This window comes from Ziziphus jujuba, chromosome 5 (genome assembly GCF_031755915.1).
Source record: "Ziziphus jujuba cultivar Dongzao chromosome 5, ASM3175591v1".
In the NCBI taxonomy this organism is placed as follows: Eukaryota; Viridiplantae; Streptophyta; class Magnoliopsida; order Rosales; family Rhamnaceae; genus Ziziphus; species Ziziphus jujuba.
The window spans coordinates 3,402,661-3,428,862 of record NC_083383.1 but is presented as its reverse complement, the minus strand read 5'-3'; the positions used below and the strand labels follow the sequence as shown (position 1 = coordinate 3,428,862).

Genomic DNA, 26,202 nt, shown 5'->3' with positions numbered 1-26,202 from the left:
GACTTACAAAAGTGATGACAGAGAAAATTCAATATAACTTCTAGAAAAAGGTGTACAAGGCATAACAAAGTAATTCAGGCTATTGTGGAATTCCTTGAACAGAGAATTTCTGCATACTCAATTGCTCTAGGATGAATAATTCAGGCCATAGTTGCTTCCCTTGCTTCTATTCAACTACATCCATGAAAGAAAATTCATCTAGCTAGCATATTGAGCAAATTAGACTGTGGACTTTAGCATGAGTTCAATGGGACTCATTCATTATAGCTACAGATGAAATATTCTTCTCTCTCCACATCATAAAAGACCATCCCTTTGTATTTATAATAATCACAAAAGAAAAAAAAAAAAAATCATAATCCCAATTTTTTAGCTCATGAGCTAAACAATCTTCTCACTTTGTGAATGAGCCTGCGACATATCGGGCACACCTTGCTCTCCCCTTCCATGATCCTGAAAGAAAAAAGAATGCATATCCTAATGCTTAACCATCTCCAATATTTTTGTTAAGTTGAAGATAATATAGAGTTCTTTCATAATATTGTACCTCTGGGCACAATCATAGCAGGTGGCACAGTGGCCACAGGGAACAAAAAAGCAGTTGCGCTGATCGTCATAACAAATTACACATAATTTTGCATCATATAACTCCTCTGAAGAGCTAGAAGCTACAGATTCTTCATCATCTTCAACTGTTCCATATGTGTATCTACTTGGCTTCTCTGGCAATATAGGATGAGTCTCATTAATTTCCTCTACTGCGGTGTCTGTAGTAGTATTCTCGGCATCACAGGTTCCAAGGTATTTTATAATTATAAGTATGATTATGGTAATAAACCCTGTAAATGACACACAAATGATGCCAGAAATGGGGTTACAAGTATTGTGAAAGAGTGGAAGCAGCAAGAAAATGGGGTTTTGTTTCTAGTATTGTACCTAAAATTGCAATATAGGTCACCACACGAGCCACAAAAGAAAGTTCAAGGTACCACCCACCAAGATCCCCCTGCAAGTAGTTTTCTGGTTATGTTTGAGCAATCTATTAACCATCTCATAAGAAAGTTGCTTGGCCTAGTTAAGGACTTACATTGTTTGGTGTGGTTAGTATTACATAGTGAGTACTGGGGAAAAGAAGCCTAAGCTGGCATGAACCAGTTCTTGTTGAGCACTTGTCGTTGGCTTTTGAAATGTCGTACATCTTTGAAGAAACATTTAGATTCAGCGTCATAATTATGCTTCTGGAATTTGTGTTAATGATGTCAAGGTAATATTTGTCATCTTCCTCAATAATAAATTCAGCTTCCTTACCTGAGCAAAAACATGCTTTGGATTCATTCAACCAAATATCCAGGATTATAAATTGCTTCCTAATTTACTACTTCATCATCCTAAGAAACCAATTAGATTCATTCACAGCTTCTAGTTTGGCTTCCTATTATAAGTTTCGGTTTCTTGATTATTTTGTTGTTTGAACCACAATGTTTTATCAAATGGATTTCACACACATGTCCCTATATTACTAGGCCAGAAAGCCAGGCGGCAATATACAATATTTTGGGAAATATTTCATAAAATTTATAAACTGATTTGTCTTATAACAATCATGAAAAATAGATTGGTTACCGTTTATTGGTTCATTGGGCACGAGGGTGTTTGTAGAAGTTGTCAATTTTGGCAGCAATGTTTCAAACCTTTTTTCTCCTGTAGAAACATGATTTTTGAGCAACATGAGTATGATATCCTTTTCAAGACAGAGCAAATAGGGAACATTCTTACGAAAAAGGATGAAAGGAATTCCTTACTTAAAATTACCTTTGATCGTAACAATTTCAATTTGATTCAATGTTTTAGTCTGAGCTTCTAATCTCAACTTTATCCTCGAACCCTTGTTTAACCAAAAGGAAAATCCCTACAAAAAGAATATCTCAATCTTTATAAATACAAAAAACATCGAACTTCGGAAGCTAACATTTATAAATCTATGGAAATATTATTCATTTTTATTTGCTACCTTACGGCTGTACGATCCGATTATCAAGTAGTTGGAGGAACTCCAATTTGTTTCGGAGCTCAATTCAGGTTTTTCAGAGAACGAGTAAAGAAAAACCCCTTTCCTATCAATATCTGTGACCTGAACTTGTTGTACAAAAACAGAACTTGCCGTGACCAAACGAGAGGAGCTGGGTCCAATCACCATTCGACAGTCTCCATAATACCCATATCGGATAGCCACCGAAACTGCAAAGATGAAAGCAGAACGATTTGGTTGAGATTGAAGGGTCAGCTAAACAGAAATTGGCATAGAAAGATGAAAAAAATTACATGCCACATATCCAAAGGGTCAGAGGTGCTAGGAGGCGAGCCCAAGCCTCTTGCCACCGGTGAGAATGTCTGTGAGTGGTCCAAACCGGTCGAAACATGACTGCTGACTCCTAGGGAAGAAATGGAGATAACGGAGAGAGACAGGCAATTGACAAAAGCTACTACTTGTCTAATGGAGAAGAAGAAAGAATAAGAAGACCAGTAGGTTTTTGTCGAGAGTTTGTTTGGTCATGCATTTTCTACTAGTTCAACTAACCGTTCAAAAAGTGATTGGCGGGTAATTGAATGGCAAAGTTTTTGAATGTTAGGTGTCAGTTATTCTTACCAGTGGTTTATTATACGGGAAGCTGGCTACTGCCTTTACCTTATAGTCATATATACAGGAATAACTAATTAATGTTTCGTAAAAAAAATAAATAAATGAAAAAAGAATTAACTAATTAATGACTTGTACCTAACCAAATTTTATAATTCCTGTCACGTGGGTAGGGGTCAAATTTCCTCTAAACGTGAGTTGGGAATTGAGGGATAGAAAGTGTAAATACCAAACGTAATTCACAGAATTTTGGGTCATAAACTGACTCTGGACAAAATCAATAATGGAGACAAAAGTTTCTGAAATCCATAAAAATATGTATGATCTTTGTATTAACATATGTCTAACAATTGCAAAAGATATTTCACGATGAAAATAAAATAAAATGAAAAATTGCAAAATAGTATTACACAATAGTTACAACAGAACATTAAGCCTTGCATTATTATCTTATATATATATATAAATGAAAAAATCATTATTATGGTTACATGTCTTGGACCGTTTGGTTTTACATCTTGAAGATTCTTTGTGTTAGCTTCAGATGAAGGTGAGAATGGTGTCGGTCACCGCTCGGTTTTGCTGTTGTTCGTGGTTCGGGTTTTCCGTTCGTGATCTGATTCTTAAGCCCAGTATTTACTGCGTTTATAGGCCCTTATGGACCCAATTTACTGCAGTGAGCCCCATATGACGAGCCCGGTAATAAATTCGTGGGATTCCTCACATATTGGGCCACAATGGACCCATTTTATTTCATGCTGTAGCTTCTACTGACCACGCTCTCTATAATGTGTTTTTCCTGTAGAAAATAAATAATAATAATTTGTTTTTTTATTTGTTTTAAATTGACATGGATAATAATGTTGTCATGTGAATAAATGCTTGTGAGTAGGAAATTCTCATACGGTCATAGACCGTTCCCACTGCCCCCTCCTAATGAAAAGGAAATGTAGATTTTGTTTTTATTCATATAAAGGGGCTATATAGATCATTTTATGTTTTGATTATTTATATCGGTTTATTGTAGAGGCAATGAATATCCTTTTCTTAGTTCACATATTATAATTCTATTATTATTGTCGGCTAGTTTATTGGCCCAAATTTATGATTTTTCTTTTTCAGTAAGTGACGAATTTGCAATAGAAATTTGTAGTTTGAGTTGGTGGGACAACGGCGAGTTTAGGGGGCCCCACTTGGGAAAGGAGTCGACGTGGGAGTGAGAGCTGATTCAGAAATTCGACGAAAACATGAAAACAATGACACATAGCCATTGCATGCTGAGAGAGAGTTGTGGGTGGCAGAGCATCGTCCTCGTCGTTTACACCGAAAGCCACGGGTGCCATTATTGCCAAACAAAAACACCTTGCTCTTCTTCCCCAGGACCCGGTTATTAACCCTCCTTGGATCCCACTTTATCTTTCAAAATAAATAAATAAACATATAATTACCCAAGTACCCTTGAACTTTGTTTTCACCTTTGTGTCGATGATACATGGTAATCCAGTATTTTCGTCAAAAGAAGGTTCTAGACATAATGAGCACGTTTTGTGATCAGTGTAACCGTTTAATCCAATATTTCATTATTCTTTTTTAATTACTTGAAGAAATTTGAATGTTTTACACTTTTATTACAATATTTCCTTTGAAATTTTAATTTCACAAATTTTAAATTACACTTTTATTACAAGATTTGTCCTTGTGTGCGTCCAAAATAATTTAGGAATAAAAAAAAAATAAATCAAAACTCTTCCAATTCCCTACGTAGCCTTGGCCTTTACACCGCTATCTCCCTGCTATCGTCATCTTCTTTGAAATGGCCTAACAATGACAATTAATTATCTACCTTTCTCCTTCCTATCTCTCCTTTTTTTCCTTTTTTTTCTTTTTTTTTTTTTCTATTTTTCAACAAATCTTAATATAATCCATTAGGATATCACAAATATAGTATCTATGTGAGGCTTCTGTTGAGGTATCTTATTGAGAGTGATAGCTTTCGGATCATTTTTTAGATTTCAAATCAGGTAGGTTTCCCAAATCAAAACAAAAAAAAGAAATTGAAAGATCGAAGTCTTTCCTTGAAAAGGAATTAAGAAATGGGAAGAGTGAAGCTCCAAATCAAGAGGATTGAGAATACAACTAATAGGCAAGTCACTTTCTCGAAAAGAAGAAATGGGCTTATCAAAAAAGCCTATGAACTCTCTGTTCTATGTGATGTTGATGTAGCTCTAATCATGTTTTCGCCATCTGGTAGAGTCAGTCTCTTCTCCGGCAACAAAAGGTCTGCTAAATTAGTTATGCACCAGCTTAAAACATTAAAATCTACTGATACCATTATTATTTTATATATATGAGATATTACCAAAAGCATATAAGTTGTGACATATTTTTGTTGTTTGAAGCATCGAAGAGATTCTGGCAAGATATGTAAACCTTCCTGAGAATGAGCGAGGACGGTAAGAACTAAGAACTAAGAAAGATTATGGTTTTTAGGAACTTTAACTTTCAAGATTATGGTTTTGAGAATCTTTAACTTTTGTTATGTTGGTCTGATCCTGTAAGTGACATCTTTCTACTATAATTAATGATCTGCTTCCTTTCCTTTTGGCACCACGGTCGTCTTTGTCAACTTTCTATGCAATCATAAAGACTCCATAATCAAGAGGTAGGACTTTCGGTGAGCTAACACTTTCCCTCTTGTTAATTTTTTCCTTTTTCTAAAATATTAGTTAAGATATTTCGCTGATTTGCAGTTTCTCCAAAGGGCACTTGGCAAGTTAAGAAGTGAAGGTGATCAAACATATCAAACACCCAGGTTCTGCTTTTTCTTCTTCTTCTTCTTCTTCCTTTATTTTATTATTTTATTTATTTATATATATATATATATAGATATATTTTTTTTTGGTTCTTTTCATAAGCCCCTTGGTGTGTGAAATTATTTTGATATTTTTATGTGATTCATAATTGTAGCTTTTTTCTGTTGGCTTTAGCCTAAAAGTATTGATGTTTGAAGCTGTTAAATTTTACTGCTAGATGGGACTTGTTTTTAATACTAACCAGCTAACACACTGTATATATTTAATGCTGTCATGTACTGCAGCCCAATGAGTACCGATTCTCAGCTCGAGGTACTTTATGCATGGGAACTGTTTTCGTCGTCAAGTAAAATTGATTATCAACTTCATCTTCTTCATAAAATTAAATTAATTTTTACATGTTTTACATTACAGGAGATTCAACAAGAAATCCTTTGCTGTAAGTCACAATTGGAAGAAATGGAAAATCGACTAAAGTAAGCTTTTGTCACGGCCTATCTTGTATAATTAAATATATAATCCGCATATATATATATTTACATAATTCACTCTATGCTTGAAGATGGAAGTCAAATTACAATATAGAATGACCCATTTATTATTTATACTATTTGCATTTTGCAGGATATTTGAAGGTGATCCCTCCGAAATCACAACCTTGAGTGATGCGGAATACCGGGAGCAAATCCTTGAGGAGACGCTGAGACGTGTTCGTATGCGCAAGGTAATTAATTATACTAATTACCAAACTTCTATATACATTTTTATTTAATGATTCTAAAGTTTAATTAGGTAATGATCACGGTATTTGTTATTTGGGGCAGCAAGTTTTAGAGAATTATAATTCCGGCGGAGCTCAGTTAACCAATCAGGTATTGTTAAGATGATCTTCCTGACTAACCATATTAATTTCCTATGAAAAGTAACCAAAATCAATTATAAGGAAAATGTATGCAGAAGGATTAATACTTTGGCTACTTTAGAACATAAGACGGTATAGCTAATTAAAGTGCAAGATTTATTCCGGTATTAGAAAATCTAAAGTAGAATATTTTAAATTTTCAATGTAAATAGGTACATCTACTAACTCCAGAGACTGCAAACATAGAGAAACTTGTTGCAGCGAGTTCGCACAACATTCTAGACTGGCTTCCACAAAGAGATCCACAAGTTCAAATTCTGAATTTTCTGGACGCAAATGGGCTTCTTCCCCTGAGGTGAGTTGGCCAAACTTAGCAAAAGATTCTTTTTAGCTTGGAAAAAATTAGAATGATTTATAATTCCTATATAAAAAATAATAATAAAAGAATATATTTTTGTTTCCATTAATTTTTACTAAAATAAAATTACCAGAGATGAGCCGCAACGTGGGGTTGAAATGCTACCTCCAGCAGCAACACTTGATGGACAAAATATGATCAACGTTGATGATCAAATTAGACCGAGAATTAATTTGGAGGACGACAATAATAATAATCCACAACGTCCTGATGAATTGGCACAGATTGTTGATGTAAATCTGCCACCCTGGGCTGAGTTCTTTTCCAGAACTATTGATACAAGTAACTAACTGTCACTTCGTTAATTAATTCAAAAACCATTTCATTTTTGTTCGTATGTATATATATATATATATATATTCAATTCACTGTTACGAAATACAATGGTTGCTGATAAAAACGTGTTCAGGGGATGGTTCCGAATTTCCAGTTGCACAACCTGAGCCTGAGGGACGATCAGTATTCCATGAATTCTACATGTCTCAGTATACGCCATCAACCATCTTGGCCCCCGATCATCGTCAACATCATACATGATCTTATATTTATGGGAGACTTTAATTTTATGATTCTAATAGAAAGCCATATTATTGCTGAGTATGTGTGAAATGGATCATGAATTTTTTGACAGTTTAAATTTAAGAACTATAGCAGCAGATTTCAGTTTATTTACTTGACTGTTATGATAACAGTTCACACTGATTCATTATTCATGAATAGAAAGCGGTAGCATGTGTATGGGCCACAAAGAACTTGTGACTTTTTAGTTTTTTTTTTTTGCCTAAAATATATATACAATTCATATATTTACGTGTATTGATTTTTTGTATAATATTTAATTAATGTGATAGTATGAAGTAAAATCTGAATTTTCTGTCACATATTTTAAAATAATAATAATAAAAAAAATTAAAATGAATGCTTTTCTGATAATATTTGATAATATTTTGTAAGATAATATAAGATTTTTTTATTGGTTTAAAAGTTTTTAAAATGATATAAGATTTTATCATTGGTAGCAAATTGTGACAAAAAATTCCTTTGCTATGAAATATGACACTTTTAAATAATTAGTAAAATATTGACAAAAGAAAATCACGTGATTGTCCATGACTATATTAACAAGTTAATTTATAATTTCAATTTTGATATTTTTTTGGATAAAACTAATAAAAAGGTTAGCAAGTTCCTCATCATAGTTGAAGTTATTTATGGTAAAGCTGCTTGTACGATCCATATCGATGCAAAGTGTAATCTCTGTGTAGCTGTTTGGGCATGAAGATGATAATACATTAATTTACGAAAAGGGAGGAGTTACTTTACATAGGGCAGAAGCATGAAACTATCTAATTGCGAAATCTCTTACTTTATTAAATAACAATACTCAACTCTAAATTAGGGAATATTTACTATGTAAACCATATCAGAAGTAGAGTACTTTTTTTTTTCAAAAATATTTTCTACATGTGTTCCAGTGAAATTCCTTAGTTTTCATGAGAGATAAAGAACATCTATAATGGAAATGGAAATATAGATTATGAAAATTAACAAATTGTATGAAAAAATATGTTTTTTTTTTTTAATTGCTCTAAAAAAATAATGTGTACGAATGACAATGAAGGAAAGTAAAGTTGATATGGTTTAAGTATAGTAAACATAAACATCTACTTCTAAAAATTCTATTACATATTATATTTTTCTAAAGTCATTTTGTAAAAATATAAAATTAATTAATAACTTTTTAATATATATATATACGTTGTACATTTATGTCACATGTATAAATATTCATACTATTAACTTTTAAGCACATGTCATTTTATAACAACTTAGTTAACAATTGCCATTTATACTAATTCTAAATCTTAAATTTATAGCGATGTAATATCCATTTCCATTATATATAAATAGAAAAAAAAAAAATCTATGCACATGGATAGGATTCCATATTTCCATTGTAAATACTTTTAACTATGTAATATAATATGAATGAGATGTATTTATTTATTTTTTTTAACATGTTACCTAATTTACAAATTACTCTAATTTTCTTATATCGGATGTGATTCGAACTCATATGTTTATGGACATAGATAAAAATACTTAACCACTGAAAATATAACCCATTTCATCATGAATGAGATATATTTGAAAATATAAAAGAATTTTGGTTAATTGTTTTTTTTTTAATTTTAACGATAAAAGAAAAATCATATAACTTTATCAATCTTATTTTTCCAATAACACTTATTAAAAAAAAAAAAAGATAATAATAATAATAGCAATAACAATAATAATAAAAAAAAGATAACGATATATGAGTTATTCTTATAATACAAGCTAAGTGCTATAACTTTAGAAATATAAGGCCTATAGTCACATTGGACGCAGTTAACGTATGTACTCAAGTCACGATGATTATTTGGAAGGTTCCCTGTCTAATAGATTTTTATATTTTTATTGTATCGGGTTAACTGACTAACAATTGTGTACTTGTTCAACAAAAAAAAAAAAAAAAATAAAATAAAAATTTGTGTACGAATATTAAAAAAAAAAAAAAAATGCTAGAGAGGTGGGGCGCCGGGGGCATATGGATTAAAAATATATAAAGAGAAAGTAAAATATAGTTTGCCCGCCGAGTAACAAATAACATTTTGGGTCGGACCGGGAAGTAGTAAGCGCAAGGCATCCAATAAAACCTCAAAATTTTCAAAATTTGAACTCAAAAAAGGGAAGACGCCAGTCAAAATCTAAAACTTGAAAATAAAAGAAAAACACGAGTCTCCTATGAAGCGCGCAACCGTGGAAACAAAATGGCGCTTTCCAATGCTTTTTTTGAAGTTTTGAGTTTCTCCCCCCAATTTTCTCTCGCTGCCTTCATCACACTACAAATCTCTCACACCTCACTCTCTCTCTCTCTCTCTCTCTCTCTCCCAGAACGCAGTCCATCTCTCCCTCTTTGTCTCTCGCCCTCTCCATTTCTTTATTGAATACACAACAGAGGGCGAAAGAGGGTGTTGCCACCATGTCAATGGCCGAGAACGAAATGTGCCCGCCCGTCACTCGGGCAGCTAAGAAAAGGGCCGCTGCAGCTGCCCTGGTCGACGAGCAATCGGCCAATAAGAAGAGAGTGGTCTTGGGCGAACTTCCTAATATGGCCAATGCCATTGTTGCGGTGGATTTAAAGCCCAAACGCATAACCAAGACCAAGCAGCTCAAGAAGGCCGTGACCACTAAGACGACCTCTGCCCCAAATGTGAAAACGGAGTATGCCGATATCAATGCGACGTCGTCATATGATCCGCAAATGTGCGGACCTTATGCTTCGGACATCTATGAGTATCTTCACAAAATGGAGGTAATGGGAAATGTCTGTTATTGGTCTGGTACCAATTCATAAGAATTTTATTATTTGTTGGGTTGTGCTAACGTATGCTTTTCTTCAGATGGAACCGAAGAGAAGACCGCTGCCAAACTACCTTGACAAGGTTCAGAAAGATGTTACTGCTAATATGAGAGGGATATTGGTTGATTGGTTGGTAGAGGTTGCTGAAGAATACAAACTTGGTTCAGACACTCTCTATCTTTCAGTTTCATATATTGATCGATTTTTATCTCTGAGCACTGTCAATAGACAGAGACTTCAATTACTTGGTGTTTCCTCAATGCTTATTGCTTCGTAAGCCTCCAGACCTTTGAAACCTCCTATTGTTGATTTTAGCATGTTTTCATTCCTGGATTCCTTATTTGTTTTTTTGATTGAGCAGGAAGTACGAAGAGATTAGCCCTCCACATGTCGAAGAATTTTGTTACATCACGGATAATACATATACAAAAGAAGAGGTACTTCCCTCCTTTCCATTTTCACATTGTATTGGTTTCGTTGTTGATTTCTTCTTTCACTTAAAGTACCACTGGCGGTGTCTGCTTAGGTAGTAAAAATGGAGGCTGATATACTCAAGTCCCTGAATTTTGAAATGGGAAATCCTACGCTACTCACATTTCTAAGGTTAGGACTATGGACTAATTTCCTTTTTAGTAATAGCTGATTATCTTTTTAAGTATTAGCAAAGCAAAACCGTTTGTATTCACTTTTAGTTTCTTTTTTTCAATGTTGTTTTTGCAGGAGATTCACTAATGTTGCTAAAGAGAATCACAAGGTAAGGGCGTTCTACATCTGTTTGTCTAGTTTGAATATTATAATAATGGAGGCCTCTGTTACTGAAATGCTCCTGCATTGTTTTGTGCATTGTCCAGACTACCAATTTACAGTTAGAGTTTTTGGGTTACTACCTTGCGGAACTTAGTTTGCTGGATTACAGCTGTGTCAAATTTTTGCCTTCTTTGGTGGCTGCTTCGGTTGTGTTTCTGGCTAAATTTATTCTCCATCCAAAGATGCACCCTTGGGTAAGACAGAATTCATAAATCAGAAACTTCTTGTTAAATGTATAAATGTTAAGACTGTTTATTTGTCTAGGATAAGAAGTAACTCAAGTTGTTTGCATTTCAGTGTTCAACGCTGAAAAAGTATTCGGGATATAAACCAGATGATTTGAAGGAATGTGTTCTTACAATGCATGATTTGTATTTAAGTAGAAGAGGCGGATCTTTGCATGCTCTAAGAGAAAAGTACAAGCATCATAAGGTATACCTACATTTTGCCTCTTTTCATCATATTTATTTTAATAATGTTCTGAGGAGATGGTTTTTTGTATCTAATGGGAATTTATATCTTTTTTATGGAAACAGTTCAAATGTGTTTCAACCATGCCTTCCCCTCCGGAGATCCCACCTTCCTATTTTGATGATGTTAATTAGAGATTATTAGATCTGCATCTGTACCTTCAAAAAAAAAAAAAAAAAAAAAAAAAAAGCTTCCCCTGATAGAATCCTTTATCAATACCACACTTACATTGCAGTTCAACATATTTTGGAAATCAGACCGGAACATTGGAAAGGAAACAATCCCAAAAGTGAGCATATAACTGCAAGGGTTGGTGACTTTGGTATAATGATTATTTGGTTGGAACTGGCAATTGACCTTATTCCAACATTAGACATCCTGACAGATGATTGGCTTTTGCCTGGTGCTTTATTTGTAATCTTGCCTTGAGATGGGTTTTGGCTAATTAATCTTTTACTCACTTGCCATTCTTCTGTCTATTTTTGTCTCTCACTTGTATGGATTACCAGCAAAAAAATATAATGGATGATGTGTGGTGCTTGTAGCTTATATCATTGGAGATCTTTAATGTAAATAGGCCAAGTCATTTTAGGATTTGTTAGACAGATGATCAAGCTTAATCGGATCTGATCTCTGATTATTAGATCGTGAGAGTGAAAAGGAATCTAAAATGCGGTTGCATGAAGGTGAGAGATGCGCATATAAACCAAGCAGCTAGGTTATATATACTCGCTGTAATTTTGAAGCATTTTATGCATTGTTGTCAGATCAATAAGCATCTAAAGTATAAGCTCACATTCTTGAGCATCATGTAAAAGTTGCATTTTGAATTTAATACATTATTTGATTAAAACATTGGATTCTTCGGCTCCGACTTTATGTTTCTTCCATCATTAGATTCTTCCAGTTGGATCGTACCATATGGCTATTAAATTTGTCAATAAAAATAGTTAACGTTTAGTTTTTATTTTTTCAAAAATTATATACAGATAAAAGTTTGTCGTTTAGTTAAAATAATGAATTACAATTTTCTATAGGTTATTAATACATAAAATAACTAGCATTTTTCAGTGTATTGTTTTACACAGTATGAGAATAATTTGTTACGCAAGATATGCTTTAAAGACAAACAGCATGTGAAAAAATTTAAGAAATAAAAGAATCAAAACGGCTTTGAAGTAGTATGATTTATGTGAAAAGGTTCAAGTTTAACAGCAATAGGTGCACACCCTTGTACTATAAACTGGGGTAAAATTGTCATAGCAGAATATTAATTCATATCAATCTCAACAAGAAAGAAAGTTATGAAATACTTCAAGATGACATAATACATTTCAACCGAAAAAAATTAAAATTAATAATTTAAAAGAAATCCTTATTGCCAGTGATAAAAATTATTATTTTATTAAATAATTATCCAAATTTAAATTTCTAATCCTAATCTAATATATATATAAGTTTAAAGGAAAATATAACAGGTACCCTTAAAATTATCTTTTCGATTCTTCAAATATTTTTTTTACATAAGATATAATAAAATAAGATAATAGCACATGCACTCTAATTAAAAACAAAAGAAAAAAAAAAAAAAGAACCACACGCAGTCCAGCCTTGTAACACACAGTAAGCCACATGAGTTATAATTGGAAATAAATAAATAAATAAAAAGAAAAAGTTAAAAACCGGGCGTAGTAGCTAAAAATTGGGGCGCCAATTGCTTTGCAAGTTGGCTGGGAAGACCGGGAACAGATTTTGCCCAAACACCAAATATGATTTCAAACAGAAAAAACCTGAAAAGAGTTTGATTACAAAAGTCAAAGGCTCCGAAAAACATAAAACGCTCCAAAGTCTAAAAACTGGTTGTGATATAAAAATTCAGAAATTATTTAGCGCCAATCCCATAAAACTTTTCAATTAACTCAAAATGGCGCTCTCTCTTTTGGTTCTCAATTCTCAAACTCTACCCCCCCCCTCTCCTTCTCTCTCCCTACAAAATCAATCCCCTGCAACCCACTCTCACACTCACTACCTCTGCTTATTTTCCTCCTCTCTCTCTCTCTCTCTCTCAACCCAATACTTTCCACTTTCGTTTGCGGGTAAAAACCAAAGGGAGAGAGATGGAGTCTATCGCCATGGCCGAACAGGAAAAGTCCGTCCGCATTACGCGCGCAGCGGCGAAGAAGCGGGCCGCAGCCGCCATGGCTGTTGAATTGCAGCTGTTTGGTAAGCGTTTGGTTCTGGGAGATGTTACCAATCTTAATAATGTTGACCAAAACCACACTCCTGGGTTTGCGCCTCACAAACGGAAATGTAAAACCAAGCCGGAGGTCAACAAACCGTTGACTACGCAAGAGGTTTTTGCCAACGACGACGATCCGCAATTTTGTGTGCCTTATGCTTCCGACATATATCAGTATCTTCTCAAGATGGAGGTAAGAGGGCCTTCGTTGAGTGTTTGGTTTACTTGTCGTAAATTGCGAGGGTAGAATTTAATTTATCAATTTTTTGGGGCAATGTATATTGGGTATCGTTCTGGTTAGCTTATCTTATAGGAAATTCTAAATAAAGCACAATTATTGTTAGCCTAGATTTAGTGGTTTTGTATTTATCTAGATTTGGGTGTTAATACTAAGCGATGGCTTTCCTTTCAGGCGGATCCAAAGAGAAGACCGTTGCCTGATTATATGGAGAAGATTCAAAAAGATGTGAATGCTAATATGCGAGGGGTTCTTGTCGATTGGTTGGTGGAGGTCGCCGAAGAGTACAAGCTTCTTTCTATTACTCTTCATCTATCCATTTCTTACATTGATAGATTCCTGTCCATGAATGTTCTCAGTAGAAAAAGCCTTCAGTTATTGGGTGTTTCCTCAATGCTAATTGCCTCGTAAGTCTCCAAATTTGACGAAGCTGTTTTAATATGATATTGATTTTATAAAATAATGGGGGTTTGGTACGATTATTGTCTTTTTAATTAGTTTTGGATCTTTTGTTATTATGATGAATAGGAAGTATGAAGAGATTTCTCCTCCGAATGTGGTAGATTTTTGTAACATGACAGATCAAACGTACACGAAAGATGAGGTATATATTTTCCTTTTAATATAATATCTTACCGTCATTTTCAAATTTCTGAAACTTGATTGGTATTGTGGTCATTAAGAGTACCTCTGTTATTGTTTTAAAGGTAGTCAAGATGGAAGCTGATATACTCAAGACCCTCAAATTTGAGATGGGCAATCCTACAGTGCAGATGTTTTTAAGGCAATTCACTGATGTTTCCCTTCAGCTTTACAATGTAAGTTATATTATATCTCTTTATATGTTAGACATGCCAGTTTGCACATAATATATGAGTGTGTGATGCTGAACTTTTTGGTTACTGGTTGATTGGTTGTTCTGTGCCTTGTACAGGTTCCCAATGCGCAGTTTGAGTTCTTGTGTTGCTACCTTGCAGATCTAAGTTTATTGGATTATAAGTGTGTAAAATTCTTGCCATCTTTGGTAGCTGCATCTGTTGTTTTTCTGGCAAGATTTTTGATCCATCCAAAGATGCATCCTTGGGTAAGAATTTGTTGATTTACAATTAATATATTTGTTTGCCTATGGAAACAGCTTCTAAGTTCCAAACATATTTCAGTGTCGAATCCTGCAAGAATGTTGTGGGTATAAGGCATCTGATTTGAAAGAATGTGTCCTTGCCATACACGACTTGTACCTGAGCAGGAGAGGAGGGTCTTTACAAGCTATAAGAGAGAAATACAGGCATCGTAAGGTATTTATACTAAATCTTTCTTGTTATTGTATTGACCTCTTAAATTGGTGAAAGGGAACTCCGATTTTTAATAAATCTTTATTGATACAGTTCAAATCAGTGGCCAATATGCCTTCTCCTCCAGAGATACCAGGTTTTTGTTTTGAAGGAGTTAAAGAATAAAAGTTAGATTGGCGTATAGGATCTAGGTTTTCTGTCTTCGAATGAAATGGATCGGTCCATCTGGTTGTGCGATGCCTCCAATTTACGTGGAATCTATTATTGTCAACTCAAGAAAGAATGTCTTGCATTTCCACGCAGTAAGCCAACTATGTAAAATGCAGTCTCTTGGATATAAAGCATGAAGTGTTTGGTAAGTTGCTTTTGGTGAGGATGTGAATGTCCTTGCAGCTTTAGCTCGAGACCTTTCTTGAAAAGTTCCACCGGCTACTTTACGGCAGGTGAGTAACAGAGTGGCATTGTTTTTGGCTTGTGGCTTCCATACCCTTTAGTAATTATGGTTGGTATTTCTTAACCTGAATAATATGCAATGCAGGTCTGTGATATTGTATGCAAGAGATTCAGCGTATGTTGCTACCTTTTCGCTTGGAGATTAACTGATGAGGGTTATTATGGAGATCCCACCTTAAAACCTGATTTATGGTCCATCTGTAAATGTTTGTAATTCATTATTTCTTTTTACAGATGTTCCGTTGCAGTAGAAATGCCCTTTGCATACTGGAAACGTATAATAAACTTTAGTAGTAGAGTACCATTGTATATTTGTCGGTTGGGCTGATATTTTATTTTATTTTATTTTTTTCCCGATTGAGTAACGAAAGGCGAAATCAATTCATGAAGTGTAAATGGGGATGAAAATCTGGGTTTCTGTCGTTGTATATCCATCTTTATAATGATATCTATAATCAACATAATTTGCTTAAATCAATTTGTTGAAATTGTGTGCTATATGTAATAAATGAGTAGTTTCCTACGATCTGCATCGCAATTTCACAAATCAAATTAGTCAAGAAACCAGCCTTGCGCTCATAGTGCCAATCGGCCATATTTGCCGTCTTCTAGCTTTGACAAATTATAGGTCGAAGAGCGGTTCATTTGAAAAATGAAGGTACAATTTCAAGTTGGTGTTAAAACATCAACATGTAAAATATCGGGGTATCAAGATATGTGCTCTGCGTTGGACCATTGCTCTTTCGTTTGTCAATAAAAAGTGTCATCTGTAATTAGAGCACTAATAAAATGTATAATAACTTGCAGTTACAGAATTAAGGAGATGTTAAAATAATTATCAATCTGAACTGTGTTTTAATCGCTGAAGTTTGTGAAATTGATTGTAACTTATTTAATGATGTATTATATATTCATCAACAATTATTGGTTACAGTGAATTGGAAAATGAATTCACATGCACAAAGATAGACTAGTAGCCCATGTTAAAAAAAAAAGAATTATGATTATTTAGTAACAGTATATTTCTAATTGGGAAAATAATGTCCGTGCAAAAATTACAGCTAGTTCGTGTTATACTAGGATTTAACATAAAATGCTAATTCTAAATATCATCACATTTAAAAAATTTTTTTTTCCATTATGTTGTGAAGAAATAAATTCTCAGAAACTCAGCAGTATGGTTTTAAAATACATGAGAAAATAAATCTTAAAAAACAAAATATATGTGAAAAACTTCCTTTTTTTGAATATTAAATGGCGCTCTCTTTTTCTTTTCACTTTCCTAATTGTTCAAAGTCCTTCGCCTTTTCGTCCCAAAACCAAGCTTGCCCTCCTCTTCTCAACTCCGACGTCGAAACCATTTGGTTGAGTCCCGACTCCTGACTCCTGAGTAAGGTGCCTCCACCATGGACGACAAAGAGAACTCCATGCGTGTGTCTCGGGCGGCGAAGAGGAAGGCCGCCGCCTCCATGGCCGAGTCTCATGTTCCCACCAAGAAACGCGCCGTTCTCGGGGAGCTCCAGAACCTTTCTAACCCTCCCTCCCACCCGAATCAGAATCAGAGTTCTGGGGTTGTGCCCCAGAAGCAAAAATGTGGAACCAAAACCAGAGCCCAGAAAGCATTGCCCATGACCAAAACCCTGACGACGTCGAAGCAGGACAAAGATACCAAGTCCGATGACCCGCAAATATGTGGGCCTTACGTTTCTGATGTTTATGCCTATCTTCACCAGCTGGAGGTAACGGTGTCTATTCTGCTTGTTTTGTTTGATGTTGGAAATGGGTAAGATAGTTACAAGGGAGCATATTTAGGAGTTTCTCGGTGTCACTTAGTTATGTGTTTGATTTCACCATCGATTCTGGGGGTCATTCTGGTTCGTATTTAGTAAGGGAGCATATTTAGGAGTTTCTCGGTGTCACTAAGTTATGCGTTTGATTTCACAATCGATTCTGGGGGTCATTCTGGTTTGTATTTAGTAACTATCTTTTTCAGAATGGATTTTTTTTCACATTTGAATTTTGGGCACTAATAACCTCAAAAGAAATGATTTTTAAGATAAAACGAACTTAGGCACTATGGCTTTATCTTTTATATGAAACCATTATATAGAATGGGTTTAAGTGTGGTTTGGATCAATGGGGCTAATTCTGAAGAGCGGTTAATATTCAGGTGGACCCAAATAGAAGACCTTTACCTGATTATATTGAGAAGGTTCAGAAGGATATTACTCCTAATATGAGGGGAATACTTGTAGACTGGCTGGTGCATTTTGCTGAAGAATATGAGCTTCTTTCTGACACTCTTTACCTCTCCATCTCCTATGTCGATAGATTCCTTTCTCTGAATGCTCTCAGTCGAAAAAAGCTTCAGTTACTTGGTGTTTCTTCAATGCTTATTGCCTGGTGAGCCCATCTTTAAGTCCTTTATCTGTTTTGAGATTGTATATGGAAATCCTTAATTGTTTGGTTTGTCTAATAATTATTTATTTGTCTTGATAAGCAGGAAGTATGAAGAAATCAGCCCTCCACATGTGGAAGATTTTTGTAATATAACAGACAACACATATACTAAGAAGGAGGTATTTACCGAAAAAAAATATACTAAGAAGGAGGTGATTTTTCTATTATATTGAATTGGTTATCCGTATTTGCACTAGTACTACTATTCTTGCTCTTTTCATTTAAGACATTTTTTTATTTGTTATTTTATTTTTTAATGATTGTTAAGGTAGTGAAGATGGAAGCTGATTTACTCAACTCCTTTAAGTTTGAATTGGGAAATCCTACTGTCAAGACATTTCTAAGGCAAGTATCATGATATCCATTTCTTTTCCTTTTCGGTCCTTCTGGATGAAGTGCATTATATATGTACTGAACTTCATCATAATTTATTTATTTATTCTTTTTGTGAATGTAGATTTGATAATAAATTGGATTGACTGCTATTGTTCTTCCCATTGTGGTTTTCAGGAGGTTCACTAGACTTGCTCAAGAGAATCACAAAGTAAACTATTGTTCTTTTCTTATTTGGATCTCTTAAATATGGGATATTTTCTATAAACTAAATTATTTCTTTGTGCTTTGTACAGAGTCCAAACCTGCAGTTAGAATTCCTAGGTTCTTACCTTGCAGAGCTAAGTTTGTTAGACTATAACTGTATCAAATTCCTACCTTCTCTGGTTGCGGCATCAGTCATCTTTCTTGCAAGATTTATGACTAGGCCAAAAATACATCCATGGGTATGAGCTTGTTTATTGGATCTTAATTTATATAATTAATTATGCATCTACAAATAAGTTTCTAAATTAGTGGCTTTTATCAGACATCTCTGCTGCAACAGTATTCAAGATACAGACCAGCTGATTTAAGGGAGTGCATTCTTATTATTCACGACTTACATCTAAGTAGAAGAGGAGGGTCTTTGCAAGCTGTCAGAGAGAAATACAAACAGCATAAGGTACTTACTTTTAAGTATTTTAACTACCTAAATTAAGGAAAACCCAATTTTTTCACCTGTATTTGTTTTAATTCCTGCATTATGGAAAGAGTAATCTGATTCAATTACTTTTGTTCTTTATGAAACAGTTCAAATGTGTGGCAACTATGCCTTCTCCTCCAGAGATACCAGCTTATTATTTTGAAGATTTTAGAGAATGATCGGTCACATTCTGATTTTGGTTCTCAAGAATGGGTTGGGATTACTAACTTAGCTGCTTCTCATTTGGAATGTAAAGTCTTCCGAGAGCGTACAAGCTTTTCTTTTATCTTTTTGGCTGTAAAGCTTGTTATTATGTCAATGTTATTTTTAGACACGCGTAAAGTATTAACAGGAATTGCACACTAATTAAAAATAGGCTCTTAGATCTTCCTAGGAACTTCTTTGCCTTGTAATCCTTGTTTCTTTTCTTCCGGTTTTGGCCTCCTATGCAGGCACCAATCCATTTTGAAGTCATTTACCAAAAACGAAAGGAAAAAACCGTTTTGGAGTCTGTCTGATTGGAATATTGGATGTATGTATACCATCAACATTCTAACCTTCAAAAAAATAACTGTTTAGTTTTGTCTTGAGGTATGCCAAAAAGTTAGAACATACAAAATGTACATCTTAATATTTTACTCTTATTATTATTATTATTATTAAAAAATATACTTTTAAGGTCTGTCGTCAACAAAATTCAAAATTGCCGGTTGATGATGATTAAAGATGGTAGACATGTAGGTCTAATGACGATTGGGCCATTAAAGAAAAGAGTCTCTTAGCAATTGTAATTAGCGATCTGTCCAAACTAGTCCGCTTTAGGTTTCAAACATATGATCATCCATAATCCATAATGCAGTCAATGTATAAATTAGAATTATATCGTATAATGCCCCGATTATATTAATAGAAATTGTGTTTTACAAGAAAAATAAAAATAATTAAAAAAGATCTTGAATGAATTTAAAAACTAGTCCCAACTGAAAAATATTGGATTACTTCAAGCTCTACATCCGACAATCCACGACACAAACTATGTTGTTAGCAAAACAAGCGGCGACCTTATCACCTTCCTTGTTCCAACAAACTTCAAAAATCCCACCATTTCCGGTATATGTTTTTACAATTTTGCCTTCTTTCAGAGACCATATGTGCATGCATTTATCCATAGATCCGCTTGCTAAATACTCACCATTAGGACTGAAGGCAACTGAGTATACAGGATCCCTGGGTATTGTGAAAAATAAATAAATAAATACATGTCAGCATGATCATAACCGTAAATAATAATGGATACACGCTAATTATGCAGCGGAATAATTTTATCTCCAGCTTCAATACCACGCGTCCAGTAGTGGAAAAAAGCCTTATCATGGTTATTAGCAGAATCTCAAGGGTATTTTGTTGAGCTGATATATGATATCCCACAAAAATTGATATGCAAAGTGTATTTTCGGATTACTACCTGTGGCCATTAAAGCTGAAGAGAAGTCTTCCTTGTTCCACATCCCACAGCTTTATAGTTGAGTCAAACGAAGCACTGCCCCACCCCCCACCCAAAAAAGAAAGCGAAAAAAAAAAAAGAAAAAAAAAAAAAGAAAGAAAGAAAAAACAGTATATAAGAAATACAAAAGAGAGAAAATAGCAAAAGAATTGGTCAGTTTGTCGAATTGTAATGATGCTTGAACATAAGTGTAGGGGTTGAATTCAACATAAGTGTATTTTAGTGGAAAAATAAATCACAAAATGGGGTAAGTTCCATCAACAATCCCAAATTCATGAAGCAGTATCAGGCTTCAATCATTGAAGCAACTACAAAATTGAAAGAGAAGCAACACATTTACCTGGCGAGAACTAACTGTTGACTAGGATTAATTGAGCCTGGCCCTGTAGGACTCCACCGGATAGTATATATTTCCTACAAGTTTCATGAAGCTGTAACTATCTACATTCTGGGAATGATTAAAAACAATATTTTGAGGGGAACAAAAATGAAAGAAAACTACCTTAACGTGTTCCCTCAAATCATGCAAATACTTGTCCTGTTTCGTACTCCATATCTGTGAAAGATTGATTTTCCAATCTCATAAAAGAGAGGCTAAAAAATGCAAGGGAAAAATAAAGAACCAAATTTATCTATACTAAAAACACATTGAATATATGTGGTGCCTGGAGCCATTCCAGATAATAAATTTAATGCAATCACCTTTGCAGTATTATCATCAGAGCAAGAAGCCAAAAGTGAACCAGTTGGATCCCATTTAATGGCATTTACTTCACCCTGAAACAAAAAATTTCCAAAAAGGATAAGAAAAATTTCATGCAGTAATATCGATGCAAAGATTTAGTTCACCAAATCATGATTTCTCAGAAAGTTGTCTTTCTGGTTCTCTCTCTCTCTCTCCATTAAGCATCAATTGGTTTTCTTTTTCCAATTTAGGTTACAAGAGCAGGAAGAGATCAGAAGTTTAGCAAGGTAAAAGGAAAAAGGGCAGATGAGAGAGGAAAAATATGTGAGAGAACATATAACACAATCTGCATGGGCTGTCACACTCAAAGGCACAGGTCTTGCCAATTAGGTTAAGAACACACAAGACCATTGATCAACTGAATGAATGGACGTACTTGATGCCCTGAGAAAGTTTTGATTGGTCTGTTCTCTCCAACCTTGCAAACATATATCATATTATCAGTGGAGCAAGTTGCAAATGAAACATTGTTTCTCCAATCAACATCCAGAGTAGGAGCTGAAAAACATTTGGGCTAACCAGCATTAGAAGGATGACCAGTAGATGTGAATTAATGTAAATAATAATATGACTGATGTTTCCAGACATCAAAGATACTGATATATCTTGTGTTAGAAGTTGAAACTTAAAATGCAGACACACAGAGTGCTTGGTACCTGAATGAAATTCAAATTGCTGTTTCCATTCCCCGGTCTTAATGTCCCATACAATTGCAGTTTTATCCACACTGCCACTAAGAAGATAATCACCCTTCTTGTTCCACTTCAGAGAAAATATTGGGCCTTTATGTTTGTTCAATGTACTCCTCAATTCCCCTAGTTAAACATTCCAACAGTAACAAAGATGAACTGCTAAATTCTTCAAACAAAGAACCAAAGAAAGCTAACATAGTCTAAAGCAGTCAACATTACCAGTCACAGGACCTCAATTGCAATGATGTTAAAAGCACTGTAGCATAAACAACTCACCATCTCTACTCCAGATCCTTGCTTGTCCATCATAAGAACCAGTTGCAAGCAACGTTCCATCACCCTAGAGGAAGGGATGGAGGGATGGAAAGAGGTTAGCGGATGTATGTAGCATCTTGAGATTGTAAATATAAAGTGACATCTAATGTAACTGACAAGAAAGATTTTCATTACAAGTAATGGGAACATAAAATCATCAAAACATTATCGGGTAAACACTTACATTCCAATCAAGTGTTGTCACATCCTTGCTTTTCTCATTAGTTCTACCTTTGAAATGCTTCAGCACTACGACATTTGTAGGTCCATTTTGTATGTTAGATCTACAGGTTCCATCTGCTATGGTCCAAATTCGGGCAGTTGAATCTCCAGATCTAGATTTCATGGAAATTAAAATATTATTTTATTCTGGTGTCAGAAATATTCTCAAAATAAACTTGGACAATATACTCACCCGGATGCAAGAAGTGAACCTGATGGGCTCCATGCACAAGCAAAAACCTGTACAAGTAGGTGCACGAGTTCATAGAACTACACAAGATGATCAACAAAAAACGCGAAGGAAATGAAGAATGCATGGTTATGCCCTAACCTCTGAAGTGTGGCCTTCTAGAATTGTAACATCACAACTAGGAATTTCACAAGGCACAGAAGTTGAGCTTGTGGAGATTTCCATTGGTTCTGGCCCTATTTAACATAGACGATTGGAAATATTACATATGAGAAACTAGCATTCACATGATTGCATAACAACACATGCAACGGAATAGAAAATGTTGCAGAAACTGCCATAAATAAGTAACCACCATCACTGCCCAAGTCTTTATTGATATATTAGGTTATTATGGTATTTTCCATCTCTACTTTATTACTTTAGTTTCTCTATCTAATTTCTCCCACCTTTCTATATCTAACTTCCTTCCCTATATCTCTTTTCTAATTTCTATTAGTTTATCTCCAATTTCTCCTTTTTGCTCTTAGTGAATTCATCCCCTTTTTACCTAAAATTATCTCTCTCATTTACTTTCCTTGTCTACTTTACTTCTTCTCACGTATCTTAACACATATTAGACTCCATAACTGCACATCTTAATTAATTGGTTATTTATTCAATACATCAGTTTCATATGTCAACCAAACGAGAGAATGGAAGTATCATCCAAACAAGAGAATGGAATCATTATTCCAATCCATTACTTAGTTAATTTCATTCCATCATCCATCCCCCTAATCAAACACACCCTAAACTTCCACATAACATGTATTTCAACTGTGATAAATGGTTGAGAAAGATAACAATATGAGGAATAACATATTTTCATAAACAGAATTAGGGAGAAGAAGGTGAAAGTTACCTCCACAATCACCAATTTCTTCATGTTTTCCTACAACTTTATCATCAGAGTTTTCCATGCCAATTTGATCTGGGTTTGGAAATTCCTTGTCTTTAACAGTGTCCTGCTCTATGTCCTTGTTAGTCATCTCCTTATCATGTTCTTGTTCATTTTCCCTTTCCTTTTTCTCCTCCTCTCTCTCTTGTGCATGCTCTGGTTCATTATCCTGCTTACTCTCATTATTTTTCTCATTTGCTTCAAACCTATCCTTATTTGGATTCTCCTTTTTTTCCTTTATGATCTTATGTAACTCACATGCATCTTTTGTTATAAGATCCAATGGTTGTAGAAACGAGAAATCATCATCTTCCATGTCACCATCACTCTGGAGACCTAATACACAGACGTCAATTCCCTAGAAGACTTTACCTTGCCCATGTACTTAAAAATTGCTATCTAACTTAAAAATATATATATATATATATATACATTGTTTGAAAGAACAATTTTGCATTTGTAAAACCAAAACGATAGTTCATTTTAAGTACATGGCCAATAACGCATAAAGTGTTGATAGGGCTATACATCAGGAAAAGAAAAAGACTTACACTGGTCAAATTTGCCTCCAGCTCAAGATATTGAAGTCCTTTTTGAACAAATGTAACAAGGGCACCTGGTGGAACTAAATTACCATCAATTGTGCTCTTATTAATGCCCGCTTCATATCCAAATGCAAAAGCTGAATGTGTAAATCCTGCATAGTTTAGGAAAGTCCTATAACCACCAAAAAAAAAAAAAAAAAAAAAAAAAAATTCTTCACTCTTTTTATGTACTTTAAGCAACCAGTTTCTCACCCTTTTTCTATTCCTTTCAACATATTCAACTATCTTTTGGCAAGACAATCGCTGTGTCACATAAATAAAAAATAAAAAAATGCCTAGGATGCAATGGTAATAGGTGCAAATTAATAGTTGCAGCTTTTCAGTTTAGGAAATTTTACTGTAACTGCGTCACAGACCAAAGTAAAGGATTATTTATTGATATTTGTTCCTATTTTTGGAACTTGATTTCCGAAGCTGGCCGTTGAAGATAAAATACCTAATAAGGGCAGTTAGTAAATATATGTTATCAGGAATAGGGGAACAAAGCGCGAAACCTGATTCGTGGAGATAACGGAAAACCAGATAGTTGAGTTCGATGGAGGTGAGGGAGATCATCGTCGTTCAAGTGGTGGCAGCAATTCTTCAGGTGTGCTTTTTACCTGGACGGAGAAAGAGACGTTAGCCGTTGTTCCAAAACGGGTGAGAAAAGTCCGGCGCTCCCACTTTTACTAATAACGGGGAGCGTCTCGGGTTGCTTAATGGTTTCAAAAGTTTGATTGCTCTAGGGCCTCTACTGGGCCCCAACTGTATGTACTAAGACCTTCTGGGCTCATGTTTGTTAGTTTTCTATTTCCATGGGCTGAATTTGAATTTGACTCGGGCCTGCATGACGGCGCCAGAAGCTACTACGCCCACCATGTATCTTGGTTTTCTCTTTTATCACTTATAATTAAAACTTTTTAATGCGATGATTGCTGTACTTTTCCCAATTGTTCATTTTATAACATTTTTTTTTTTTAATGAAAAACCATCTAACTATACTGCATCAAAAAGTATTATATACGTGGCGAGCTTACAAAAGATAGAAGAGCTATTCGGCAACAACAAGATTTTGCTCAACAAAGTTCACCGAGAAAATTTTTTCCCCAACTGTTCATTTTATAACAAGTTTTTTTTTTTAATGGAAAAACCATCTAACTAACTTATTACTGCATCAAAATAAAAAAGATAACGTATTATGCAATACCAAGATTTTATTCAACAAATTCGCCGAGAAAAAAAAAAATTTACCAATTGTTCATTTTATAACAATTTTTTCTTCTTTTTTTTTTTTTAATGGAAAAACCATCTAACTAACGTATTATACACGTGGCGAGCCTAAAAAATAGAAAAGTTATTTGGCAATACCAATATTTTGTTCAACAAATTCACTGAGAAAAAAAGTTTCCCAGTTGATCATTTTATAACAATTTTTTTTTTAATGGAAAAACCATCAAACTAACTTATTATCCTGCATCCAAAAAAAAAAAAAACATATTATACATGTGGCGAGCCTAAGAAAAATAGAAGAGTTATTTGGCAATACCAAGATTTCATTCAACAAATTCACCGATAAAATTTTTTTCCCAATTGTTCATTTTATAACAATTTTTTTCTCTTTTCTTTTCTTTTTTTTTTTTTAATGGAAAAACCTACTAACTAACGTATTATACTGTATCATAAAAAATAAAAAATAAAAATAACGCATTATACACGTGGCGAGCTTACAAAAAAAATGAAGAATTATTTGTTAATACGAAGATTTTGTTCAACAAATTCTCCGAGAAGAAAAAGAAAAAGAAAAGATTTTGCTTAATATACACGAAAACATGTAAAATAAGAAAGGGAGGGAGAGACAAAACACCATTCACGGAAGTGCTTAATTGTAAAATTTC

General features: G+C 34.3%; 6 protein-coding genes across 11 annotated transcripts; 4 read left to right on the top strand and 2 right to left on the bottom strand.

Annotated features, from left to right (window-relative positions):
• On the bottom strand, positions 1-2,507 carry LOC107420506 (E3 ubiquitin-protein ligase APD2). Of its 2 annotated transcripts, none has more exons than XM_016029494.4 (8): positions 2,327-2,507; positions 2,012-2,238; positions 1,813-1,909; positions 1,624-1,701; positions 1,088-1,308; positions 937-1,006; positions 548-839; positions 1-453 (listed from the first exon to the last, which is right to left on the bottom strand). In XM_016029494.4, the coding sequence occupies exons 1-8, from the start codon at positions 2,418-2,420 to the stop codon at positions 375-377; spliced, it is 1,158 nt and encodes a 385-aa protein (XP_015884980.1). In that variant the 5' UTR covers positions 2,421-2,507; the 3' UTR covers positions 1-374. The 2 variants fall into 2 exon arrangements, with proteins under 2 accessions (XP_015884980.1, XP_015884981.1); XM_016029495.4 differs by having other exon boundaries at positions 2,323-2,481.
• Positions 2,508-4,526: 2,019 nt separating this feature from the next.
• Positions 4,527-7,399, top strand: LOC107420509 (agamous-like MADS-box protein AGL104). Of its 3 annotated transcripts, XM_060817087.1 has the most exons (12): positions 4,530-4,781; positions 4,890-4,916; positions 5,038-5,091; positions 5,285-5,300; positions 5,389-5,450; positions 5,736-5,763; positions 5,866-5,927; positions 6,076-6,175; positions 6,276-6,323; positions 6,526-6,668; positions 6,805-7,013; positions 7,141-7,399. In XM_060817087.1, the coding sequence occupies exons 1-12, from the start codon at positions 4,732-4,734 to the stop codon at positions 7,266-7,268; spliced, it is 927 nt and encodes a 308-aa protein (XP_060673070.1). In that variant the 5' UTR covers positions 4,530-4,731; the 3' UTR covers positions 7,269-7,399. The 3 variants fall into 3 exon arrangements, with proteins under 3 accessions (XP_024930990.3, XP_060673070.1, XP_015884985.3); XM_016029499.4 differs by having other exon boundaries at positions 4,530-4,916; XM_025075222.3 differs by lacking the exon at positions 6,276-6,323 and having other exon boundaries at positions 4,527-4,916.
• Positions 7,400-9,511: 2,112 nt separating this feature from the next.
• Positions 9,512-12,270, top strand: LOC107420528 (putative cyclin-A3-1). Its single transcript, XM_016029518.4, has 8 exons — positions 9,512-10,089; positions 10,178-10,410; positions 10,499-10,574; positions 10,664-10,740; positions 10,858-10,891; positions 10,989-11,138; positions 11,242-11,376; positions 11,481-12,270. Exons 1-8 carry the CDS (start codon positions 9,757-9,759, stop codon positions 11,547-11,549), a joined length of 1,107 nt encoding a protein of 368 aa, XP_015885004.3. The 5' UTR covers positions 9,512-9,756; the 3' UTR covers positions 11,550-12,270.
• Positions 12,271-13,310: 1,040 nt separating this feature from the next.
• LOC107420530 (putative cyclin-A3-1) lies at positions 13,311-16,111 on the top strand. The gene is made up of 8 exons (XM_025067146.3): positions 13,311-13,847; positions 14,067-14,299; positions 14,421-14,496; positions 14,600-14,710; positions 14,827-14,976; positions 15,053-15,187; positions 15,278-15,627; positions 15,723-16,111. The coding sequence occupies exons 1-7, from the start codon at positions 13,533-13,535 to the stop codon at positions 15,347-15,349; spliced, it is 1,092 nt and encodes a 363-aa protein (XP_024922914.3). The 5' UTR covers positions 13,311-13,532; the 3' UTR covers positions 15,350-15,627; positions 15,723-16,111.
• Positions 16,112-16,791: 680 nt separating this feature from the next.
• On the top strand, positions 16,792-19,626 carry LOC107420525 (putative cyclin-A3-1). Of its 2 annotated transcripts, none has more exons than XM_016029514.4 (8): positions 16,792-17,376; positions 17,808-18,040; positions 18,141-18,249; positions 18,366-18,442; positions 18,608-18,641; positions 18,727-18,876; positions 18,960-19,094; positions 19,223-19,626. In XM_016029514.4, the coding sequence occupies exons 1-8, from the start codon at positions 17,044-17,046 to the stop codon at positions 19,292-19,294; spliced, it is 1,143 nt and encodes a 380-aa protein (XP_015885000.3). In that variant the 5' UTR covers positions 16,792-17,043; the 3' UTR covers positions 19,295-19,626. The 2 variants fall into 2 exon arrangements, with proteins under 2 accessions (XP_015885000.3, XP_015885001.3); XM_016029515.4 differs by having other exon boundaries at positions 16,793-17,376; positions 18,141-18,216.
• A 356-nt stretch (positions 19,627-19,982) lies between these two features.
• On the bottom strand, positions 19,983-25,021 carry LOC107420520 (WD40 repeat-containing protein HOS15). 2 transcript variants are annotated; one of them, XM_016029508.4, is made up of 14 exons: positions 24,823-25,021; positions 24,275-24,420; positions 23,688-24,051; positions 22,925-23,019; positions 22,787-22,833; positions 22,556-22,706; positions 22,333-22,396; positions 22,021-22,179; positions 21,741-21,862; positions 21,322-21,396; positions 21,122-21,175; positions 20,960-21,033; positions 20,581-20,655; positions 19,983-20,342 (listed from the first exon to the last, which is right to left on the bottom strand). In XM_016029508.4, exons 1-14 carry the CDS (start codon positions 24,881-24,883, stop codon positions 20,123-20,125), a joined length of 1,707 nt encoding a protein of 568 aa, XP_015884994.1. In that variant the 5' UTR covers positions 24,884-25,021; the 3' UTR covers positions 19,983-20,122. The 2 variants fall into 2 exon arrangements, with proteins under 2 accessions (XP_015884994.1, XP_015884995.1); XM_016029509.4 differs by lacking the exon at positions 24,823-25,021 and having other exon boundaries at positions 23,688-24,059; positions 24,275-24,440.
• Positions 25,022-26,202: the final 1,181 nt, after the last annotated feature.